The sequence below is a fragment of the Amphiura filiformis genome, chromosome 12 (genome assembly GCF_039555335.1).
Source record: "Amphiura filiformis chromosome 12, Afil_fr2py, whole genome shotgun sequence".
Classification (NCBI taxonomy): Eukaryota; Metazoa; Echinodermata; class Ophiuroidea; order Amphilepidida; family Amphiuridae; genus Amphiura; species Amphiura filiformis.
Genome location: NC_092639.1, coordinates 9,402,738 through 9,427,563, shown reverse-complemented (window position 1 = coordinate 9,427,563; position 24,826 = coordinate 9,402,738). Strand labels below are relative to the sequence as shown.

The following is a 24,826-nucleotide window of genomic DNA, read 5'->3' as shown; positions in this document are numbered from 1 at the left end:
AAATAAATTTCGGTGTTTTAAATGACGAAGATGCCATGATAGTCAGGCATGGTGATAGCATCTGGATGGTGAAAGTAGGCCCAAGGCCTAGGCCTAAATGTAAATAAAAAATCAAACATGTTTGTTTGATGAAAAAAAAATAATATCACAATAGCAATGGATGTTCGAAATGGTGTTATTCTTGATTTACGACAATAAATTGATTAATAAAACATTTAAAAAAAAGTGGTGGGAAGTTTCGAACTTGAGCAAAAATTCATAAATGGATTAGAAGTCCATGGCCTTAATCACTTCGCCACGGGGACGTCCCGTTATTACGATGTGTGAAAGTGGAGTATTTATTAATATGAATATATGCTGTGGTCCGGAAAGAATAAAAGAATTGTGAAAAACTTGATTTTTTGGCGAATGGGGTCCAGAATTTGTATGTAGGGTATCCAGGAAAATGCCTGGGTATATTTGAAAGTGAATCTGAAAATTAGTGCGACAGTGACAGCCATGTATGGCTGTAGCAGTGTCGAAAGATTGTGGATCAGCTATGATTTGCCACTAATTTTGGCTATGAAATACCGCGTGAAATAAAGCAAGAATGTTTGTTTATTATCAAACAATCGGATTGACTGTAAGATTCGTGTAACTTTTGAAATAAAGAGTTATTAAAATATGACACTTTGGACAGTAAATACGATTTAGCATGGTTTTATATATATTTTGTACCCAGCGAAAAATATCATAGAACAATAGCGTTTTGTTCCGTGTAAATATAGTCTCGCGGTGCATCTGTTTATTCTTCTTTATCAGTCGTTTTTTTTTTAAACTTGCTGGTCAAGCTACCGCGTGACTCTAATGTGGCTTGGAGAATGTATGTATGGCGAAGAGTGGTGTGAACACGATGTAAGATAAATAGAGCCATCAGTGTTCATTTTTTCTTTAAAATGACGTAGTTTTATATGCTATCAAACAACCGTGATGCCTTTCTTGTTTACCCATACGTAAAGACCAAACGAAACATATGGACGTCAGTGTCCAAATGTAAAACAATATTGCCCGTTTGAATGCTGATTCAGTATTTTGTTCTTCTTCTTTAATATTATGTTTCTTCATTTTCTACAATGACCTAAGAAGACATAATATATTGAGCTTAAGTTTGGCTTCAAATGATTTATGGTTGTCAACATGTCAACAATGAACATGATGAAGAGACAACCAAACACTTCAGTCGTGTCAATTATGCCAAACATCTTGGGCAATATTACAGCGTTACTCATGTTATCTGCGTGACTGACTGAATTATTCATATTATTAACATGATTAAAGGAAAGACCTTTCATGCAAAACAACTTTCATGCCAAACATTTTACAAATTTTACTTCTTACTCGGAATATTAGGTAATAGGTGGATGCAGCTCAATTGACAATATGTATTATGCACGTGGCCATGAAGCTGATTTCAATTCTTGGGCGTCTCTTGGTGCAGATGGTTGGAGCTGGGAAGAGGTGTTACCATTTTTCATACACTCTGAAGGAAACGTGAGGTAGGTATTTGAAGAGAATAACTTTGGGAAACAACTGTACCGTGAGCTACATATAGTGAACTGATTAATGTTCACTTTGATTTTTGTATAGAAAAAATACAATCGGTGAACAGTGAAATAATACTTGGTGTTTAAAAAAAATCACTATGACGGAAGAATGCACTGATGCCACAATTCCACTGTGAAGGAAGAGCAATCTCAGGATCCACTCTTCCTATTTACAGCAGTTTGATTCAGAGCCACCAAACCAAGTCTATTTTGATCATTGATCATTTTGATCAATTCTTACTCGACTATTTGAAGGAAGACGCAACATATTTAAATTGGTTCCCTTTGCATAGCTCGTAAGAGCAATCATTTAGTGATAAATGAGCAAATGTACGGTGTACCATCTCCGCCAATTTCCTTTTTATTTTTTTTTAATTTCCCTTTTTTTAATTCCCCTTTTTTTAATTTCCTTTTTTTTAATTTCCCCCTTTTTTAATTTCCCTTTTTTATTTTTTATTTCCTTTTTTTTTGAATTTCCTTTTTTTTTTTTGAATTTCCCTTTTTTTTAATTTCCTTTTTTTTGAATTTCCCTTTTTTTGAATTTCCCTTTTTTTGGAATTTCCCCTTTTTTTTTAATTTCCCTTTTTTTTTTTTGAATTTCACCTTTTTTTTTTGAATTTCCCTTTTTTTTTTTTTTTTGAATTTCAATTTTTTTTTTTATTTCCCAAGTAAAATAAAGTTTGGCAGAGGCGGGGTTCGAACTCACGGCGAAGGGCTATGTATACTCTGTGTGCCTATCGCCTTAGACCAGTCGGCCACTTGTCATATTATTATGCTTTTGAAAATTATTTGAACATATGGTCGCAACTTCAACATAGGCCTACCACGTGACAAGCAAAGGCAGAAAATGCGGGAGAAAATGTACCATATTTTTGGAATTTTATTTGTTTAAAACATTAATGTGTATTAATAGCGCTCAATTGTTGAGAAATCCGACAATAATAAACATGATAAATGGGCAATTATTATACATGCATTATCGATTTGAACTCGCTAGGCCGTATGGCCGCACCGGCTGCACGTGCTATAATACTCCTATATACCGGGCCCGGGATACCGGGTATATACATGTGGTTCACATTATAGAACCTGCCATTTTTCGTGCATACACGGTCTGGATTTTCGCAATTTATAGGATAATTACAAGTAGGGCCCCCAAAGTTTCTTCCAGTTATTGAAGTGCTTATATAATGACATGATGTTGCATTCAATAATATAAGCCTACGTATACTTTACTTTACCTTTACTGTCACTATTATAATTATATAAACTTTTTCATAACAATTTTATACTAGTATTTTGATGTAATAAATATCAGTATAATTTCGAGTTCAACTGAATGCATTCATCATGATTAATAACATGTTTTATTTATCAAAAATCGACTATGGCATAGTCTAGGACCTACGTAAAATTTTCATAAAATGTTTACCATCAATAGAGTTTTAAAATATTTTGGCGTATATAATTATAAAATTGAAATAAAATTCTCTGCCTTGATTTATTTGTTTGTTTATGTATTTATTTAACAATTACCGGTAATTGATTATTTGCTTATTTATGTGTTTATTTATCAATCAATGAATTCTTTTATTTATTAATTTATTGATCAATTAATGATTTATTTTATTTATATTTATTTCTTTATTTAATCGTTTTCATTTAATAAATTAATTGATAACAACCGTATTCATTCCAATAAGCGCCCATGCCCCAATATAAAGCGCCCACCCAGGGAAGCTTAGGGATTAAGTTTAAAATGTAGCTCCTGGATGACCTTTGACCTCGGATGACCTCGATTTTAAGTTTTACGTGTTCCCCTCATATCAAGGATTCCACCCACCAAGTTTGAGCCCGATCGGACAAAGTTTGAAATTTGACCCCTCCGTAATGACCTTTGACCTTGGTTGACCTCGATTTTATTTCGCGCATTATATTCCCTTGTATCAAGGATGCCACCCACCAAATTTGGGCCCGATCGGACAAAGTTTAATTTTTTGATGAATATGCATTTTTTTTGCGAAATAATTTCCCTTTTTAATTTCCTCTTTTTTAATTTCCCCCTTTTTTTAATTTCCCCGATATTTTTTGATGTGCGTATAATGTTGCAGCTAGTGGATTCATGTTAGTATACCGCGGGGAGCATTAGCCTTAGTCAAGGCTTCGTCCGTACTTTATATTTGAACACAGCTGTCCAACATGGATAGCGCTCGCATAGCTTTCTATTTTTTTTTTATCTTGGCCCATAGTGAAGACAAAAATTAAATCCAAACCTAGTAAAACAATCCGAATCCAATAGAGTGATCACGAGGCTTATATTAAAGAAGGCCTAACTTGAATTAGATTAGAATAATAATTGTTAATAATATATTAAATATTTAGACCCTTCCACTGTATAAGTCTTTATTCGGCCTATAGCTAAAGCCACAATTTCTCCGTGTTCATGGTGTTACAAAATCTAAAATCCGTCTTGCAAATTGGACGATTCCGTGATTTTCCGTGTCCACTGTAAAGCACTAGGCATATGGCCAGAATCTTGGATCGTAGGCCTAAAATTAATGCTAGAATTGATTGTTTAATGGTTGATTACTGCTAAATAATCACTTTTCTTTGTTTTATTTTACAAATCAACACAAATGTTAGACATTTTATACAGTTTTTCACTATTTGGTGGCATTTTCAAATTTCCCTGAGCAAACCCCGACATAAGATGAGTTTTTAACATCTTTTTATAAAACATAGTTACATTTTTAGCAGTTCTAAAATATATAGGCAATTCATTCCATGACGTGGAGCTGCAATTTCAAATGACTCATGTGCTCTTATTTTGTTTCTTGAAGAAGTTGCATGTTTCCAGATCGAAGAGTAGGCCTACGAGTGGGAACATAATTTGAAAGAAGTTCAGATAAATATGACGGAGCAATAGGCCTATCATTATTACATTTATATACAATCAACATAAGTTAAACAACAATTCATTGGAACACAGGAAGCCAATGCAGTTCCTTACCAGTGTCTTATTAGTTTGTGAGAAAAATGCAAAAATAGTCACATAGGCCTAATAGTCATAAAATAGCTCTATTAAATAGTACGAATATGCCGGGGGGGGCGAAGATTTTTTTTGGCAGGCCGAGAAGGGAAGCAAGCAATTTTTTTGGCACGCCTTGGGAAAATTACACCCCCCCCCCCTCACGGGCCGGGATAAAACCACTGCGATTTATATACTAGTATTCTTATGGTTTTCCCGTGACTTGAAATAAGTCTACGGCCCTAGCACACAGGCTCCGGCACAGGCTATATCAGTGGTGTAAATAATACACACACATGGTCTGACCACTGACTTCTACACAGTGGGTCTGTCCATATACTATATCCATGGTCTGTCACACGTAAAGACTACAGTGCGAGCAAATTCTTGGACAACTATTGAGTATGTGTCTCGGCCAAGATTCTGCTTTGTGAGAAAATAAAAGAAAAAAAAAATAGGAAAAAAAAAAAAAAAAAAAAAGAGAAAAAAAAAAAAAAAAAAAAAAAAAAAAAAAAAAAAAAAAAAAAAGAGGAAATTAAAAAAAAAGGGAAAAAAAAAAGGGGAAATTAAAAAAAAAAGGGGAAAAAAAAAAAAAAAGGGGAAAAAAAAAAAAAAAAAAAAAAAAAAAAAAAAAAAAGGGGAAAAAAAAAAAAGGAAAATTAAAAAAAGGGGAAATTAAAAAAAGGGGAATTAAAAAAAGGGAAATTAAAAAAAAAGGGGGAACTTAAAAAAGGGAAATTGGCGGAGATGGTACACCGTACAAATGGTATGTCACAGCATTGATGCTTGCCCGCACATCACGTAATGGCGTATTCAAATTAATAGATAGTCTTAGCTACAGTATATTTTTTATTTAGCCTTTGTGGTTTTATAATTTTATATTTGATGTATTAGAGAAGACTTCAAAAAGTCGCCATCTCATAATAACAACGGACATCTGAGAGTATCAGACAATGCTGTCACAACAAATATTGGAAAAACATTTGTTAAAGCAGGTAAAATCGATTAATGAGGTATTCTGTAAAATTATTATCATCATCATCATCATCATACCATCACCATCATCATCCATCAATTCCACCACCATATCACCACTTTTATCATCATCATATTTTCCTTCCCTCTGTTCTACTATACCGTATCCTTCTTTTAATAAATAAGTGTTCTCTTTGTTTTATTCCTATAAATAAGTGTTCTCTTTGTTTCATTCATTCCAGCAAGAGAGCTCGGGTATCAGCAGCGTGATTTAACATCTGCAATGGATGTAAGCTCTTATCGATATGAACATAATAAAGAAAATAAACAGCTGTCCTCATTAAATCATATTGTTCTTCTTTGTACACATTTGTGTCACTATAATGCAACATTTGTTATGAATCAGACCTTCTATGTATTATTATGCATAGACAGTCATATATGAGCCTAATCTAAAATTTATTAAAGCATAAATACATGGAAAATTTATAATCAAAAATAAAAATGATGATAATAAAGGGACGATGTGACGGAGGTCCTAAATCCTAAGTATTTTATTTCATAGCACAGGTCAAAACCTGGAGAACTAATAAAATGAAAGTTCTTACTACAGGGAAATTGAAAGCATGCATGTAGTCAGACATTTATGCCATATTACAAGGCTTCTACAGAACAGCAATTTGTTTGTTTGTTATCTGTGCATTTATTAGCAAAACATGGAGTTGACATACCGTATTTATTTATTTATTTATTTATTTATTTATTTATTTATTTATTTATTCATTTATTTATTTATTTATTCATTTATTTATTCATTTATTTATTTACTTTTCATGCCCCATGCTGTAACTTGCTTTATCGCAGATAGGTGTTGGCATTCCACAGGCAACTACATCCAATGGGAAAAGGTGCAGCACGGCCACGGCATATCTGAAAATAGCACTAGAACGCCCGAATCTAGCAGTCATTACTAATGCCCTTGTACAAAAGGTAATTATATCTTGTGTTAATGCATTAATTATCCATCATTTTGCAAAAGGATTTATCTGTAACACTTTGAAAGCCCGAATATATCAATGATTAAATATACAGTTATATGATTCATTTGCTAATTTGAGGTTCCCCACCTAAAAAGGAATTTACCGCTCCATGAACGATCTACAGGCTGAGTCAAAAAGAAGTAAACTCATGTTTGAGGGGCTGTAACTCGAGCTCTGTAAAAAATCTGCTAAAAATGAAAATACCACTGGAAAGAGCAAATTCTACACGTCCAAATGAAAACAAGAATTGTTGCAATTGCTCACAGCAAACTTAAGTTATACTCATTTGAATACAACCACCCATTTTTGTAGCTGCACACGGTCTCACTTCCCAAGTAGGGGCCTACCTATTATATTGATTGGTAAGGCGCGATATTCAAATGCAAATAAAGTTCTGTGGCAGGTGTGGTTTCGATCAATAATTCCTACATGTTAAAGGGCTTTTTTTCAATATGAATTTTACCTCATTACACTACATTATAATACAACGGGCCAAATAACAACATGGCACCACAATTTACTGTTCGGGGGCGCACGTTTCTGCCGACGAAGTATCATGAAACTAAGAGTCCCACTGAAGTTCAGCGTCTTTTTCGTCTCCAATTTCCTACAGCTAACCGGGTTTCATGTAAGGGAGCGGTATATAAGAATGTGAACAAGCTCAATGTGCATGGGAAACTAAGGAACAGACAGCCGGAAGCTTCACGCAGACCACGAACTGCTAGATCACAAGTAAACATCGCTAGAGTTAGACATGCGTTACAGCAAGATCAAAGATCAGCTCAATCCTTTACCCAATATTCCCAATCAAGCTTCTGCCGGATCGTTCGTAAAGACTTGAATTGGTATCCCTACAAACTATAGTACCGTCATGGATTTTGTTGAATATTAATTAAAGGCAAAAGTTGACTTTTCAAAAATAAATCCTGTTAGCACTTTGCTGATTCGTCGAAATTGAAATGGATGAAAATCAATCAGCCGTGTGCAGCTACAAAAATGGATGAAAATCAATCAGCCGTGTGCAGCTACAAAAATGGGTGGTTGCATTCAAATGGGTATAACTTTAGTTTGCTGTGAGCAATTGCAACAATTCTTTTTTTTATTTAGACGTGTAGAATTTTCTCTTTCCAGTGGTATTTTTATTTTTAGCAGATTCCGTGCAGATCTTGAGTTACAGCCCCTCAAACATGAGTTTACTTCTTTTTGACTCAGCCTGTAGGTGGGTTTGGCTGCGTTCTGTGATTACGAGGGTACGCGCGAAAGAGCGGCTTCTTGGGAGGTTTTCACATTAATATAACCTAATGTACTATTTAATTGACAGGTGGTGATATGTAACAATCAAGCCATAGGCGTACACGTCACAGTTGATAAGAAAGAAAGGGACGTCCGAGTCCTACGGGAAGTGATTCTATCAGCTGGTACAATAGAGTCTCCAAAGGTTAGTTACATCTGTAAATAAATTGACCAGGATTATACATAATTCACAATTTGCAAAAACTTCTTGTATACAAAATTCCAGAAATTATTTGTTATAAAATGATGTTAAACATACTTCAGTGACAGTGTTGTACTTCATTGTTGTACTTGTAGTAAGAAAGAAAGAACAATTTTACCAACCAACGGGGGGATCGAACACAAAACGGATGCCTTCACCATTAGACCACCAGCTCCCACAGATATACGGTGGTTAAAACAAATATTAAATAAGTACATAAGTACAGGAGATCATTACTGATGCTTAATCGCTTCCCCAGTATTATACAAATAAAGTAGGTAACGGAGCAACGCATCCTGTACATGAATATACCAGGGAACGATTGCTCGCTACAAGAGGAAACGGAATATAATTAATAAGAAAGAAAGAACATCAAAGGTGTATTTTAAAACTGGTCAACAACACTCACTTTTTGAACCGAATATTTCAGAGAAACCATTCTCCGTCCTCAGCGGTGTAATGCTGTTGGTAGACTGACTGATGATTCTCCAGTGACAGTGTTTCTAGATGTTGTTGACAATGTCCTTTTGTCCTTTGTGATAGTGTTTCTAGAAGAGAATCATATATTCTAGAAAGTTCTCGGCCCCGTCCCTATTTAGGGTGGGGCTTGTCTCTTGTTTGATTTTAATGGCTTCCCTCACTTTCCTCGGCAAAAACTTGTCTTCTCTGCAGAGGACTTTAACATTTCCAATGTCCGGTTTATGTCCGGTGTCCTTGCTGTGCTCTGCTAATGCCGACTGATTTGAGGTTGTCTTAGCAGTGTGTTCTTTCAGGCGCTCACCGAGGGTTCGCTTGGTTTCACCCACGTACACTTTCTCGCAGCCTTCACGGGGTACACGGTACACAACTCCTGACTTGTCTTCCTCGCGAGGTTTGTCTTTTGGGGCAACAAGTAATTGAATATATGAATACAAAAGCCACCTAAGTCCATACTTTGGCCAAATTGAGTTAAGCATGGGAAATTGTTGCTATACATAGGCCTGTCATATGCATGAAAGAACAACTCAAATTCATTCTCTGTGTCTATTGGGCATGTGAAAAATAGCATGTATGAAAGAATCACCCAATTCCATGATTTGAGTCTTGTAACACATTGATTGAAATCCAGTATGTATAAAAGTCCACTTGTAACACATTCATTGCTAGAGAATGACTTTTGAACAAAAAATGGGTTTAACAAAGGAAAGTGTGTGGTTTATATTACATGGCAGAATGCTTATCAACATTATACATACCTGTGTGCTTTATTTTGTATTATCTTACTAGTGGTAATCTCATTCTAACATTGTTGTCCAAAATTTAAAATGAACCCCACGAAGTCCCTGAAATGCTAATCGTCATACCTAATACAGGTTAATCCACTCATTTGCACGTAAAACTTACCATATTGACCAGGTAAATCTAACTGAAGGAATTAAAATGATACACGGGTTTTTCTCTCAAAATAACTTCGCATGGACTTAGGTGGCTTTTGTATTCATGTATTCAATTGGCGAAGCGTTTGGTGCGGTTTGAATACCACCGATACACCGTAACTGCCGAGTATTCTTTTGACCTTTTCTGATAGGCCCTGGACGTACGGAACTACAACAAATGTCTTATTTTTGGAAGAGGATTCCGAATCGGTTTTTCAACCGGTTGTTTTTTGGTTTGAGCACGTTTAAAACTCCACTCCTCGTAGCCGCAGCGTCTAAGGGCCCCTTTGACGTGATTTATTCTTTTTCTCGATCTTCCGTATCAGTAACTAAAGTATCTGCCCGATGGAAAAGGGTTCTGATTACACTGAGTTTGTGTTCAAGTGGATGGTGGGAATCAAAAGCCAAATACTGGTCAGTATGTGTAGGTTTCCGGTAAATACTGACCTTTACCGTACCGTCTGTTTGTCTTTTTACCAAAGAATCTAGGAATGGTAATTGACCGTCCTTCTCTGGATCGTTGGTAAATTTGATATGTTCATTTTGACTGTTAATGTGGTCAGTGAACTGTTGGACTTTCTCCTTATTGATTACCACGAAGGTATCGTCCACATAACGAAGCCAAATTCTTGGGGGGGTCAGCGGTGGATGTTAGCGCTTTGTTTTCAAACCATTCCATGTATACGTTGGCGATAATCGGGCTAACCGGGAGGCCCATTGCGCATCCATGATCTTGTTGGTATAATTGTCCTCTAAACTTGAAATAAGTGGTGGTTAAGCAGAATTCAAGGAGCTTGATTATTTCTTTTCATTGAGATATGTTCTTTTTGTCCAGCTCTTGTCTTTATCAAGCAATTCTTTTACTATATCCAAAGCACCATCGACCGGAACACTGGTGAACAGAGCGGTCACATCGTAAGATGTCAAGACTTCCGCTTCATCAAGTTTAAGAGTTTGTAACTTGGAAACAAAGTCCTGGGAATTCTGGATATGGTGAGGGGAATTCCCAACCAAGGGTGATAAAAGGTCTGCCAGGAAACGGGCAAGGCTATAACATACCGAGCCGATGCTGGACACAATTGGTCTGACAGGTACGCTGGCTTTATGGACTTTGGGTAGACCGTAGATGCAAGAAAGAACAGTTTACCAACCCAATGTTACAATTAAACAAGACAACAAATAAACACAAATCCCGACCGACACGCAATCCAACTTGAAAAAAAGTAAAGGAATGTCCCGGTGCGGGATTCGAACCCACGACCTTCCGATCACTAGACGGATCGTTTTCCCATTGTGTTAATATGTGCAGGATGCGTTGCCCCATTTCCGACATTACTTGTGTGATGCTGGGGAAGCGATTAAGTATCAGCAATGATTTCCTGCACTTTTGTACTCATCTCATATTTGTGTGATTGTTTTCATCGATTGCCTTTATATTAGCACCCAGTTTCAACCACCGCTTATCAGTGGGAACTGGTGGCCTAATGGTGAGGGCATCCGTCTAGTGATCGGAATGTCGTGGGTTTGAATCCCGCGCCGGCACATTCCCTTGCTTTTTTCAAGTTGGGTTGTGTGCTGGACGGGATTTGCGTAAAAAAGTACAATTTGTCCTTCGATAGGTTTCATGGAATACATACATCCTGAAAACGTCTCGTACTATTTACCTAATTGTTGGCCCTAACAAGATTGTAGATTGAATAGCTTTATCCTACAATATTTTAAAAAAGCAACACGAATCTTTGTATGCAGTTGTTAATGCTTTCTGGAATTGGGCCATCACCACTCCTGGGCAAAATGAACATAGATTGCATATGTGATCTTCCAGTTGGACAAAACCTGCAGGTACGAGTACCATGGCTTACAACAAAAGTAATACATCATCAGCTTTCCCATCATTTTACACATGTACACAAAATCTCACGATTTCGACTCTAATTGCATTCAAATGTAACTTACTCCCTATTCCAGAAAAATACAGCACTAATTTTTTTGGATTAAAAAAATATTATCATGTTTTACCAAATGAAACATAGCTAAATCCTAAATCCTAGTCCTAACTGGCAATGAAAGTAAAATTTTAATATTTGGTCAATGTTTGGAAATAAGGGCCAAAAACATGCATTTTTAGGGTGTTTAGAACTAACTAAAGGATTAGGATTTAGTTATGTTTCATTTGGCAAAACAGGATAATATTTTTTAATCCAAAACATTTTCTGGAATGGGGAGTAGTCAATTTCATGCATGCCATCATTTTACAAGTGCTGCTGTCCCTCCTTTATTTTATTTCAAAGTAATGCAATACACACTGGTGATTGTAGGTAGCATAAATTCAAGTTGGCTCCTTTGACATATTGTGTCAATGCAATTTTGTATAAATTCTATACCAATGTATAAACGAATTGATCAATTTACGATTCAATTTATTTCTTACATTGCAATGATTGGCTGATCCCTATCATATCAATTTGTCCATTCTGTTCAAGAATCACGTTGCAGTACCTTTAAAAGCTACAGTACCAGAAGGAGCCGGCGCTATAACAACAGAGGAAAAGGATTCTATGTCTACATATTTGCAGTATATTTTCTATGGCAAAGCAAGTTAAGGGGGTACTACACCCATTGATTTTTTTTTGCATTTTTTGCATTTTGTGAAGAAATTACAAAAAAATTGGACAAAGTGGTATGCAAAATGAAGGGGCAAATCTTCTCGTTTTATTGGTGGCATCGGTATCAATGTAGCTTACATGCTTTTGAAGATAGAAGCCAAAAGGAGGTACATCACTGATGATTTAAATTCACTTCATTTTGGAAAGCTTACTATCAACGGATTTCGTTAAAATTTTGGACATGTGTTGCTAACACATTAGGGAAATAATGTTGATATGTAAAATGGAAATAAGTGGTCCCTGATTTCTTTTATGACTTCATGAACTTGGTGCTCCACAACTAACAAAAAACGAACCGGTTAAAATGCTTCTATTTTCAATGTCGAGCTATATTTTTTTGTATTTTGAACATGCAACACTATGTCACTGAAACTTAATTAAGCCATAGGTAACAGGTTACCACAACCACACTACAGCAATGTTGAAAAAGATTGTATTTTTGTCACCTATACCACCATATTAGGTAGTTTCATTTTTGTGATTTTGGTAACTATTTGATATTTATTTGCCCAATTCAACTCAACTAGGCAATCTAAATTGTACTCACCATTTACATCCCAAGGTATTTTAGTATATCCACCTCACACATTTCCATTATATATCCAGTAACAGACAAAATATCAAAATTGATGCCTCATTATGACATGTATGATATCACAGACTATCACATGTATTCAAAATTGATGCCTGAATTTGACCTGAACCAATTGACCTATAACCTGACCTTTGATGACCTTATAGCCTTTTTTAATCTCTTTTCCTAACAACATATTATGGAAGATACATACATGGTGTAGTATTAAATTGTCTATGTGGAAGAGATTATTTAGGCCTATATAATTTATTCAGTGTTATAATCAGTGAGTATATTTCTATAGATAGTATAACAAAGGATTTAATGTATTCTATTCATGTATTCTACTTGGACATGTTCAATAGAATAAATTATGGTTTGTTATGAAACACACATCTCAGTTACCAGGATACGGTAAACAAAAAAATATATAGGGCTAAAATGATTTTCTAAAATGGTTTAAAACCACTTTGTATGTAGAGATATTTTATAAGTTCAGGACATGAGATGATGAACATATTTATATACTTTTTAAATATGCAACCAAAAAAAAAGATGGGTACTGATGAAAATCAGGGTATTAAATCGCCTTAAGCTCATGCAGGTTTCTGTCCTACCACGACAAAAGAAGATCTATATTTAACTAAAATATGTTGGCCTATAGAGGAAACAATAAGTCATACTATGACTTTTTTGTTTAACAGAAAGAATCGCATAAAATGTTATGAATATATGAGTACATTAAGAGTATTTTTTAATACGGAGTTTACCGCTGGTAAGATAGAGATCAACCTAGGCTTATCCATTTGTTAAAGGCATTCTTTCTTTTGATTGGTTAAATGTAATCGATTACCGAAATATAAATCAATATGTAAACAATTGAGATGTGTAAGCATGACACACGATTTAAATGAGGTTACAGTCTGCCGCCTGGACAACCAATTCTTTAGAAATGCTTAGTCGCGCTAAAAGTCGATCGATGTAAAAATCAGCACAGTTCAGAGATACACCTTTTTGCTATGAAATTAATTTTCTCGGTCAAATATAAAGCAATATTTTTTTTTTTTTCTTCAGTAATGTCAGTTAAAAACTTGGTGCTTGGATATACATTTTTTTAAAATCCTGGTGTTAAAATTAAGCATCAAATTGTGTCTTTTAGTGTGATATTTTTGATTTTATAGGCCTTGAATTCGCCTGCGAGCTTTTTACGGAATTCATGTTTTAGCGTCTCAAACTAACATAGTTTGCTAAAGAAAGATATTTCCCACCTCTGTAAAGCACATCGTGTGGGTCTATATGTGACCGTACAGCACGAATGAGCCGTAAATGTCCTCAATTGTATTCTGAGTTACAGTGTAAAATGGGCATGAAGGTCGTATTCCTAGGTACCTCAATTTGGTGCTACGTGTACCTCATTTAATGAGATACACGTAGCACCAAATTGAAATACCTATGAATATGACCTTCATGCCCATTTTACACTGTAAGTCAGAATACAATTGAGGACATTTACGGCTCATTCGTGCTGTACGGTCACATATGTTATAGTTTTGTCAGAATTTCCGTTTTTGTTTTACCCTTTTTCCATTCAGTCTCCGAAAATGTCAAACTAAGTAAAAGTAGGCAATGGTGAGTACTTTTATCTCGAGAGCAACCATCAGAAATAGTCGATATTTCCTTTGTTGTTATCCAGGTCAATTTTTCATTGAAAGCAAATTGCCCGACCAGCGATTAAATCCCCAATTGGGTGTTCTGGTTAAACATGATCAGTAGGAGCGCTATAGGTCTGGGAATTTCTTTGCTATAGGGAAAGAGTGGAGATCTCGGTGCTCGCCGCATCCCTAAAAAAAAAATAAACCCAGGGATATCGATCCACAATGCTAGTATTTAGCCTTTAGATTTCACGTGTTGATTTAGACATTTTTTCAGCCGACAGTGAAAGATGGTGAAATCAAAACGGAAATTCTGACAAAACTATGATATATAGCTCACGGTGATGTGCTTTAGAAAGTTGGGGAAAATCCTTCATTAGCGAACTATATTACTTTGAAAAGCTAAAAGGTTGATCCAAGAAAAAGCTCGCGGGCCGAGCTGAAGCCTATAAAAATCGAATATCTTACACTAAATGACTGAATTTCAGGCCTAAGTTTAACACCAGGATTTAAAAAAAAAATCAGTATCAAGCATTATAGTTTTTCCAGCCATTTACTGAAAAATGAAAATTATTGCTTTCATTTGGCTGAGAAAACAATTTTTACACTGAAAAGGTGTAACTCAAAATTTTTCTCATTTCAATACCAATTTCGATCGTTTGTATTGCCTCATTAAATGACTGAGTGAGCCTTGCAGAACAAAAGAATCGGTTGTGCAGGTAGCTGACTGGTTAGATGCGGAAAGATGTTTTAAGCAGCTCATTTTATTACCAGAAATATCGACCGTGATTGGCTGACATTTATAGACTTTCATGGACAAAAATGTAGTATTTTAGCTGTGCGGAGTGTAATTGTGTAACGTTATTCACACATAAATCAGATTATCAAAATAAGTAATGGTTAGTACATGGAGGTATATACCTCCATGGTTAGTAACTATTTTCAACTGTTGCGATTTGGTCGTTCACAGCATCCTGCGAATGGTAGTGAGCTTTGGCAAAAATTGCATTGATTATTTCATAGCGAGCGTGTAGAAGGATTCAAATATCACAGATATACTTTTGTAGGTCATGTGGTTCTTGAGTTATGTTGTAAAGAGGATGAAACAACAGCACTTTTGTAAAACGTACATAACTCATTAACAACAATAAATCAAGCAAGTTTTCAAAGTATATGATTTGTAGAATGAACTTTGGCAAAACATCAAAGTGTTATTTTTCAATGATATATTGATTTAAATAATTAAAATCGATATTTTTGGCTACGTCGTGTACCATTAAGCAGTTCATTTTATTACGAGAATTATCGACCGTGGTTGGCTGTCTAGACATTTAAAGACTTTCATGGACAAAAATGTGTTTTAGCTGTGCGGAGTGTAATTATTTACACGTTATGATAAATAAGTAATGAGTGTGTTAACTTTGTTTTCGCAGGGTATTTTGTCATCGAATGGCATAGAAGGAACAGCTTTACTCAGAACTGGCGTTGATGTACGTATGTAAAATATGTATAATAGCTGACAAGCTTTTGTTTTTGCAACCATGATTTGTTTGTTTCTTTTCATAACTAATTCATAAAATTTAATCGGTAACAAAATGCACATATCAAACTGAAGACGCGCGCCCAGAAGGTTGTTCAAGACCAGGACAAACCAAAATAAAACGAATAAACAGTAAATAATAGGTCAATGTAAACAGCGAAAGAGAGCACAGAATTCAAAGAGTGTTTTTTTTATTGAAAAGCATCTCTGCTGGTAAATGTAATTTGTTATGTTAACAACATAGAGATTTTGGACATTGACGTTAGAGTCAACCAACATTACTCAACTATGATTTACGTTCAGTTACCAAGAATGTAGTCTCCCGATCTCGGTGACCTGGGTTTCTGTATAGTGTCTAATGTTGGGAAAAGTAATAACCAAAAATCGGTGACATCTCTCAAGTTTGTGTCCAGGTTATGGCTTTAAATAGCAAATTAAAATTGATAAAGTCTTCGGAGATAATTCACATTTATGCCACGTTTACGATTTATCCTTTTCAGCCGTTGTGCGAGTGGCCAGATATTCAGCTGAACTTTATTCCCATGTTTTTTCATCTTGGAAACGATGAACCAACTCTAACTAGATACAAATCGTTAAGGTACGGACACAATATGTTGTATGTATTTATGATGATGATAAAATATAAAATGATACTGGTATAATTACTTATGTAATAGCATAAGATCTTAGCAATGCCTGCTTATTCGAGCCTTTACCCTAATAACATATTCAGCTCTCGTTGCTCGTATAACCATTAAATCTCAAATTATTATTGTACCAGTTATGACAACATGATGGACTACAGCAAATGGGAGGCTCTAAGAATGAAGAAAGAAGGGGTTACCTTTCTTCTTATACTTCTTCATCCAAAGAGCAAGGGAGAATTGACATTACAGAAGCAAGATCCTGAGGCCCCACCAAACATTGATCCAAGATACTTAGAACATGATCAGGATGTTGCCATCTTGAAAAAGGTATGTGTTTACATATATGGTCCTTCCTATAGTCTACAAATATTAGATCTACATTGCGAACTTTTACTACACAACATAGCTTAGAACAAGAAATATTATACAATATATGATACAATTTCAAAATAATACAAATGTGACCGAACTAACCGGCGCATAAAAGTGCAATAACCCAGGAGACGAGAGAAGAGGTTACCAGCTGTGAATAAGTCAGGTCAAGTGCCCGTTCCATGAGTTGCATACAAACTGTATACGACTAGTGTTCAATGCCGTATTGTGATGTGGCGGGAGTTTTAAAAGCACGGGCCCTGAACAAAACATGCTGCGCGCGCATGTCAACTCATCCAGATCATATATGCTGTTAGTCTCCACGGCAGCCAGTGTGGTTCCGCACCCTCCACACAAACAGTCTGCCAATGATAACGAACGAGGTCTTTTTGATTGGCTAGCCGTTTCCCATGACGTCATCCAGCACGTGCTGCTCGCGTGGGTTCAACCCACGGGCAATCAAGTTCCCGGATGCAGCACTGCTGTTCGGTTCTCATTACCTTTGCATTGTCGCCCCCTTAGCTAATCAGAAACGCCGTATACGTGGTCATTGGCAGACTGTTTGTGTGGAGGGAGCGTAACCAAACTGGCTGCGTAGGAGACTAATATGCTGTAGTCTGTTCAGTATGAAAAGTCTAGATCGAGTTTTATAAAATTAAAAGAACCACTTTTTAGAGGAAATTTGTGTAAGTTACACAGCTGAAGTTGTGAAAGTGTTGAAAGACTACAATATCATGTTAAAAATATTATTTTGGTCGTTATTTTTACAGTATAACATCCATTAAACTTATAGGTGTAATGTATGAATATGATTTGTTGAAATTATACCAATTAACATTTTCAGGGTATGAGAGAAGTAAAACGATTGTTGGATACGAATACAATGCGCAAGAGCAAGTGAGTAAATTCCATTTTTTGATTTTGCGGACGTAAATTGTTGAATTAATGCTCTCCACGTGTCCTTGTGGCCATATTTGGAATCAGTATGAAAAATACATTAAAATGAGTGAGTACAAACAAGCCTAGTATTGGTTCTGTGGAAAAGATAGCTCGTGATATTTTGAGAAAATATCTCAAAACGCGGACCATTAAGGACCAATCAGCATTTAAGCACAGTCTCCATCTCACTCAAATCTCTGGAATTAATGATCGGTAGATACCCCTCCCGTCTCTTCAAACACAATTTAAAATGACCATTTTGCAATATCAGAAAGCGAAATGTCACGTATAGGGATTTAACAAATCATACAAGAAAACAGCATCCCATTTTGAGAATAATGTAAAGATATTTATCATCTACAGAATATGCAATATTGTGAACGTACTGCACTCACCATGTTCCCAACAGAATATTCAGTATCCCATGCATATTGATATGTAAAACTACCTAAACTGGGCTCAAAAAGGAACTACTCTAAACACATGTCAGTAACCAGCAAAATGAACTGACACGGAACAGCTTCCTGGACCACATTCACATGCGAATAATTGGCACCCAAAAGAAATCTGTGAGAATGCGTACAAGATCCTTACACAGGTGATAATATCCAAAGAGTAAATGGAATAGTGTGGAACGGGGTTGCTTCTGCTTTTCACACACTTTCTTCAAGGAACAGGTCTTGTTCCACACTATTCCACTTACTCACAGATTTCTTGTGTTGGGTGCCAATTATTAGGCTGCGAATGTGGTCCAGGAAGCTGTTCTATGTCAGTGCATTTTGCTGTTGTGTCAGTTGGACAACTGTTTGGTTACTGGCCAGTGTTTTTGAAGTAATCCTGCGTGCAATTTTGGTTCATTGTTTATGGACAGGATTTTAAGACATGACATTGTGAAAAATTATAAGTTTCTTTTTGAGTCCAGTTTATATTGATGGTGTTTGATATTATAGAATCGAGCTGTGTGATGTGCGATTGCCAGGTGAACCGCTAGCCTTCTCAGATGAGAATTTGGATGCATACATCAGACACTTTACCAGCACTGCTAACAGTCCTGTAGGTACATGCAAAATGGGTGCCATCAACGATAGATCTGCAGTAGTTGATCCACAGCTGAGGTGAGTGTTTAATAGGATTAGAGTTTACTAGTACTACGCAATAAAACGCCGCTTATCATGTTGTGACAAAACTAAACTTAATATTTGTTACCGCGATCACAGCAGCATTGTGAAACTCCATTGTTAAGAAATGCATTTATTTTGAATAATCGTAATGATTTCATAATTATTGCTTGTAAAATAAAATGTATGAGAAAAAAACATGTTGAAATATTTTTTACATTATTATATATAATATACATTATATGTAATTTTTTCAAGATTTCGGAAATAAAAAAACAAAATGCTATGAAATGGTTCTCCAAACCGAAATGCGCATGGCCTTCAGGAAACAAATCAGTTTTATTATTGGCCTTAGGGAACATAATGCTAGTAATAAGGCGTAGTACAGGAAACATGGTTTAATAAAATGGGCAAATCTTTACGCTTTGACCATAAGACACAATAATTAATTGACCGAATATGCAAGTATAAACAAAACATCACTCAAAAAAGTAGTAACCATGGTGGCAAGCAAACTCGCCGAGTTTCTTTGCAGAACGAATGAACAAACTCTTTTAGTTGAAAAGATGAAAAAGACACCAGACATGCTGTGGTCTAAAAAGATCTCGAAGTCCTGCCGTGACCTTCAAATGACCTCTGATGAGTATGACTTTTTGTGTAGAATGCATGTACTAAGTGTCATAACAACCCATCAAATAACAAAATTTGACTTTGATTCTGATGATCACAGCACTTAAAAGGGCATTTCGTGATCCACAGCCTCATCCCCACTTTTCTCAAAAAAGTTGAGATTTTTATATCACTGGAAACCTCTGGCTACATAATGTTTATGTACAAAATATTTCTTGCAGATTAATTCGTTTAGCAAAGATATCGTGAAATTTGAATTTCGTTCTGGTGCACCAGAACGAAATTACAACGCATTGTCTATGGAGCAGTGTAATACACATAATAATGCATAACTCGCGAACGCAAAATCGGAATCAATGAAATTTTGGGAAAAGGTTTTTTCGTGGATATCTAATGAAAAATGACATAAATAGAGGATGCTAGGATCACGAAATACTCCTTTAATATGCAACAAATAGTGCATTTTAAGGTGATTTTCAGTAATCAACCCTGTTTGATCCCTGTATGACCTTGAATTCAGAATTTGTGAGAACCCCATAGACACTAGCTAATGCTAACGTACATGTGCCAGCCTCATCTCTATACCATGTAATCTATAGGAACAGAAGCATTTTGAAGGTATTTGGTTATGTACCGGAAATATCCCCTTAATGAACTTTGACCCCAAATCTGTGACGACCACATAGGCCCGGCTATTATAGCCAATGCCAATGTCTAAGTTTCATTACTGTACCACGTACTCTGTAGGAGAAAGTAGTGGTGATAACCGGATTGCCAGAAGGAAGAAGAAGAGAAAACTGTTGAAACACAAAAGTCCAGCCAAACCTTTGTTTGTCCTCTTATGACCTTGAAATGACCTTCATCATATTTTGAATCATATCAACATCACATATGTGACCAGCTCCAACAAAACCCGGAACAAGTCGCCAGGCATGTTGTTGAGTTATAGGCCTTTTAAGATGACATTCCCATAACAAATATAATTTTGGAAATCTTAATTTCATGGTATTTGACTGTGGGACTACGTGGACTTTCAAATCCTTTAAAGTACTAATAACTAATAATTGACCCATTACTCAATATCAATTTGGCAAACATTTACCAAATTATCCATATATTGAAAAGTATTGATGCTATTTACGCTCGTATATAATTTTGGTATCATTTTAAAGGTTATTGTCCAGTGCTTACATTTTTATTCAAATCATGAAATGTCAAAAATGACTTGTTCCGGATTTTGTCAGAACGGGCATTAGACCAACTTATGAATTATGCCCTTTTTGATCCCCAAGAAGACAGACCCTTCCCCATGTTTAAGCCAAACCTGGTTACAATCCTATGTGTACCTAATGCACCTTTAGCATTATTGCAATGATCACAGCACTTTATATGCAGAAAAGAGTGAATTTTAAGACGATTTTCAGTATTCAACCCTGTTTTACCCCCTGCATGATCTTGAACTCAAATTCTGTGAGGACCCAACATAAAGTCAATGCATAATCGGTCTCATCTCTGTACCATGTAATCTGTAGGAGAAGAAGAATTTTGAAGTTATTTGGTTATGTACCAGAAATACACCCTAATGATATCACCTCAAATCTGTGTAATTTGTAGAAAAAGCAGTTTTGATAAAAATCACATTTTCAGCCAAAATTACTCAAGCGTGACGTTTAAACCCAAATGGGTCATGTCAAATGTAAAGACTGGGGTAGTGAAGCTTTTACCCAAGATTAGTCATAATCGGTCAAATAAAGATGGAGCCCCATAGCAAAAAGAAAAGTTTCCCGGTGACCAGCCGATGACCATTCGGTGGTCATCAGAAACCTTTCGGGTACCTTTTCCAGAGTTACCCAAAAGTTTTCGGGTAGACATCCGGAAGTCTCCCAAAAACTCAAATATTTCAAATGAGTTACCCAGAAGGTTCCCAGAAACATAACGGTGGTTATCCGCTTTTAATTTGACCTTGAAAATAGCATAAAGCATCTTAAGAATGCATTGTGGGTGGGTATATGGTCAAAGATCACTGAATGAATACAATACAATACAATAATACAATACATAGAGCATTTGCGCCATTTCCATAAGGCTCAGAGCGCTTACAAATTAAAATACCTTAATACTACAACTTAAAACTACATTTTGAAGGTGCATCTTAAAAATAATACAAATTACAATATCAATAAGAACATGTTATGGGAACAAATAAGTTTTAAGCGCTTTTTTGAATGCATTTGTTGATGAAGATTGTCTAATATAGACAGGTAGCTTATTCCACTCTTTTGATGCAAAAACTATAAAAGTTCTATCACCAGCTAAGACTCTAGTCATGGGATAGTCAAGACGAAGATAATCATCGCAAGATCGGAGTTGTCTCTTAGGAACATACAATGATAAGCAATTTGACAAATATGTTGGTCCTTGGTTATGAAGACATTTATATACAAGCAAAAGTAATTTGAAAATGATCCTTTGGCGTATTGGCAGCCAATGAAGTGATTTCAAAAGTGGACCCGCTGAGTGTTTTCGGTCAACTTCAAATACAAGACGTGCTGCCCAGTTTTGAAGACGTTGTAAACGAATAATATGAGTAGATGGTGATGACGAGAGAAGGCCATTACAATAGTCAAGACGAGAAAGTATCAATGAACGTGTGGCTTGATGACATGTAGGTTGGTCTATATATTTCCTAATTCTAGCGATGTTTCGAAGATGAAAAATAACAGATTTGCTAACATTTGTAATATGAGAAGACATAGTCATGTGAGTATTGAAAAAAGCACCCAGATTCCTAATGGTCTTTGCAGATTCGATGCGTTCATTTCCAATAGATAAAGTTATATTAGGTGGCAAATGTTTGTTATAATAATATGGTGATGCAGCTATAAAGAATTCTGTTTTACTATCATTTAACGACAGTTTGTTTGCAGTCATCCAGTTTTTTATATCCAATACACAATTTTGAAGTCGAATTATTGCACTGTCAAGATCGCCCGGCACTTTGGGATTAAATGATACATATAATTGTGTATCATCGGCATAAACATGATGAGAAATATTATGATAATTTGCAATGTCACCAACTGGAAGGGTGTACACAGTGTAGCCAACAGGTCCAACTACAGAGCCCTGTGGCAAACCAAACTGCGAGATAATTGGCTCTGAGAGTTGACCTGCTATATCCAATTGGGTAGACCAATCAGCAAGATATGAACGAAACCAGTTTAATGCGGGTCCTTTGACACAAATTCGCTTAGAAAGACGAGAAATTAAGATGTTGTGATCAATTGTGTCAAAGTGGAGCAGCTAGCTGTTGGCAGTTAGAATATATTTGTGCAGAATATTCAAGTTATTTGTGGTCCAAATGTATGGATTTACATGTAGAACATTACAAGATGTTTACTAATTAATCTGGAACATGCTGTAGGAATTATAAAGCATTGAATGTTTGATTTCATATGATAATGCAGGTAGGAAAATTTGTATGAAATGATTTGTATATTGATGCAGTCTTTATACATGTACCTAATATATGACACATTTGAATGTTTTAGTTTATATCTTTTCTAGTAAATCATACATGATTTTGACAGTAAATTAATGTCAATTAAATTAATACCATCAGCTAATGTGTCAATTAACTGATATAAGCTTTATGTTAAGCTATTTGTTGTAAATAAATTATATATTTGATATAAAAATTATAGTTGTGCCATCACATTTAGGTACTGTAATACACATGCTATATCATAACAATTTGGTTGTACATTAATTAAGGTACATGTATGCAGCTTATAAAGGTGTGAACCAAATTACATCAGAAGAATATTTTTGTACAATAACTACAATTACATTATACACTTTCAAGTTTCTTAAATTGCAAGATAGCACTTTATAAGCTCAACTGCCATGCCTACAGAGTTGTATTTCTCCAAAAACTACAATTCAAATAATAAGCTTACTAACTGTCTAATAAATTTGTGCATACTCATGAATATGTATTTCTGCATTCCCCAAAAGGTCAATAGGAAGTCTCCAAAGAGGTCACCAGGTATATTGTCACCAAAAGTTATCCGCTAGGTCCCCGAAATGTTATCGGGTAGTTATCCGCTAGTTCCCAAAAAAAGTCACCGGGTAGTTACCCGCTAGTTTCCCAAAAAATACATCGGGTAGTCATCCGGTACCTATTACCTGAAAGGTATCCACTATGGTTTCCCAAAAATTTATCGGGTAGTCACCCGCTACCTATCTAATTTGCATGTGAAATTTGCCGGTGTCTACCCGGTGACTATCGGGAAGTTATCCGGAAAGGTCTCATTTTTTTATATGGGGCTACAGCAAATTATATCAGGTTGCAAGAAGTTCGGCTGGAATAAGAAACTACTGAAAACCTACTAAGAAGCAGAAGAAGAAATTGCTGAAGTTCGGCCGGACTAAATAGCTAATATATAGATAATATCGTTGTTAAGTCACGACATTTTGACATTATCTTTTAAATACTTAAGTTACCAATATAAAGATATAAGCAGTTAAATAATGACAAAGCATTTTCATTTGACAGAGTGCGAGGTATTCACGGGTTACGGGTCATCGATGCGTCTATAATGCCACATTTGCCATCGGCCAATAGCAGTGCTCCTACCATTATGATTGCTGAGAAGGGTGTGGCTTATATCACGAACGAACATGATGATATCATACAGCGTTATAAGCAATCTACGGGAGCTTCTCTATAAGTGCCGAGAGTTTTAATATCAAGAACAACAAGCTATTCCCGCCATGCAACAATGAATGTAATTGCTAGCAAATTGACTTGGTTACGGTAAATTACGATAAATTTGCTTTTGTACTATGAATTTACAATGCTTCAATACCGTGAAATTTTATACATTGTCATTCGGCAGAAATTCTATCATTTCATTGGTTATTGATAGATCAGCACGTTGATACTTTATTCCATCTTTCAAAGGTGCACCGCATTGTTACATTTTGGTTTAAGGACTAACAATAACACTACAACAATCACAAGACACAATGTGTTTTACTTAAACTGCTTATTTTATAAAGGGTATAAAACGTTTTAATAGCATTCAGAAAACATTTTTGAAACTTAATGCAAAAACTTCTAACATAATGACTAATTATCAATGCACTA

General features: G+C 35.6%; 1 protein-coding gene across 1 annotated transcript in view; it reads left to right on the top strand.

Moving 5' to 3' along the window:
- Positions 1-24,487, top strand: part of LOC140165758 (glucose dehydrogenase [FAD, quinone]-like) — a 34,946-nt gene extending 10,459 nt beyond the window's left edge. Inside the window, exons 3-13 of the mRNA XM_072189079.1 lie at positions 1,390-1,535; positions 5,506-5,606; positions 5,829-5,875; positions 6,451-6,576; positions 7,948-8,064; positions 15,862-15,918; positions 16,469-16,566; positions 16,750-16,942; positions 17,832-17,884; positions 18,877-19,041; positions 24,233-24,487. Coding sequence (XP_072045180.1) covers positions 1,390-1,535; positions 5,506-5,606; positions 5,829-5,875; positions 6,451-6,576; positions 7,948-8,064; positions 15,862-15,918; positions 16,469-16,566; positions 16,750-16,942; positions 17,832-17,884; positions 18,877-19,041; positions 24,233-24,407 — 1,278 coding nt within the window. The 3' untranslated portion in view covers positions 24,408-24,487. The remainder of the gene's footprint in view (positions 1-1,389; positions 1,536-5,505; positions 5,607-5,828; positions 5,876-6,450; positions 6,577-7,947; positions 8,065-15,861; positions 15,919-16,468; positions 16,567-16,749; positions 16,943-17,831; positions 17,885-18,876; positions 19,042-24,232) is intronic.
- Positions 24,488-24,826: the final 339 nt, after the last annotated feature.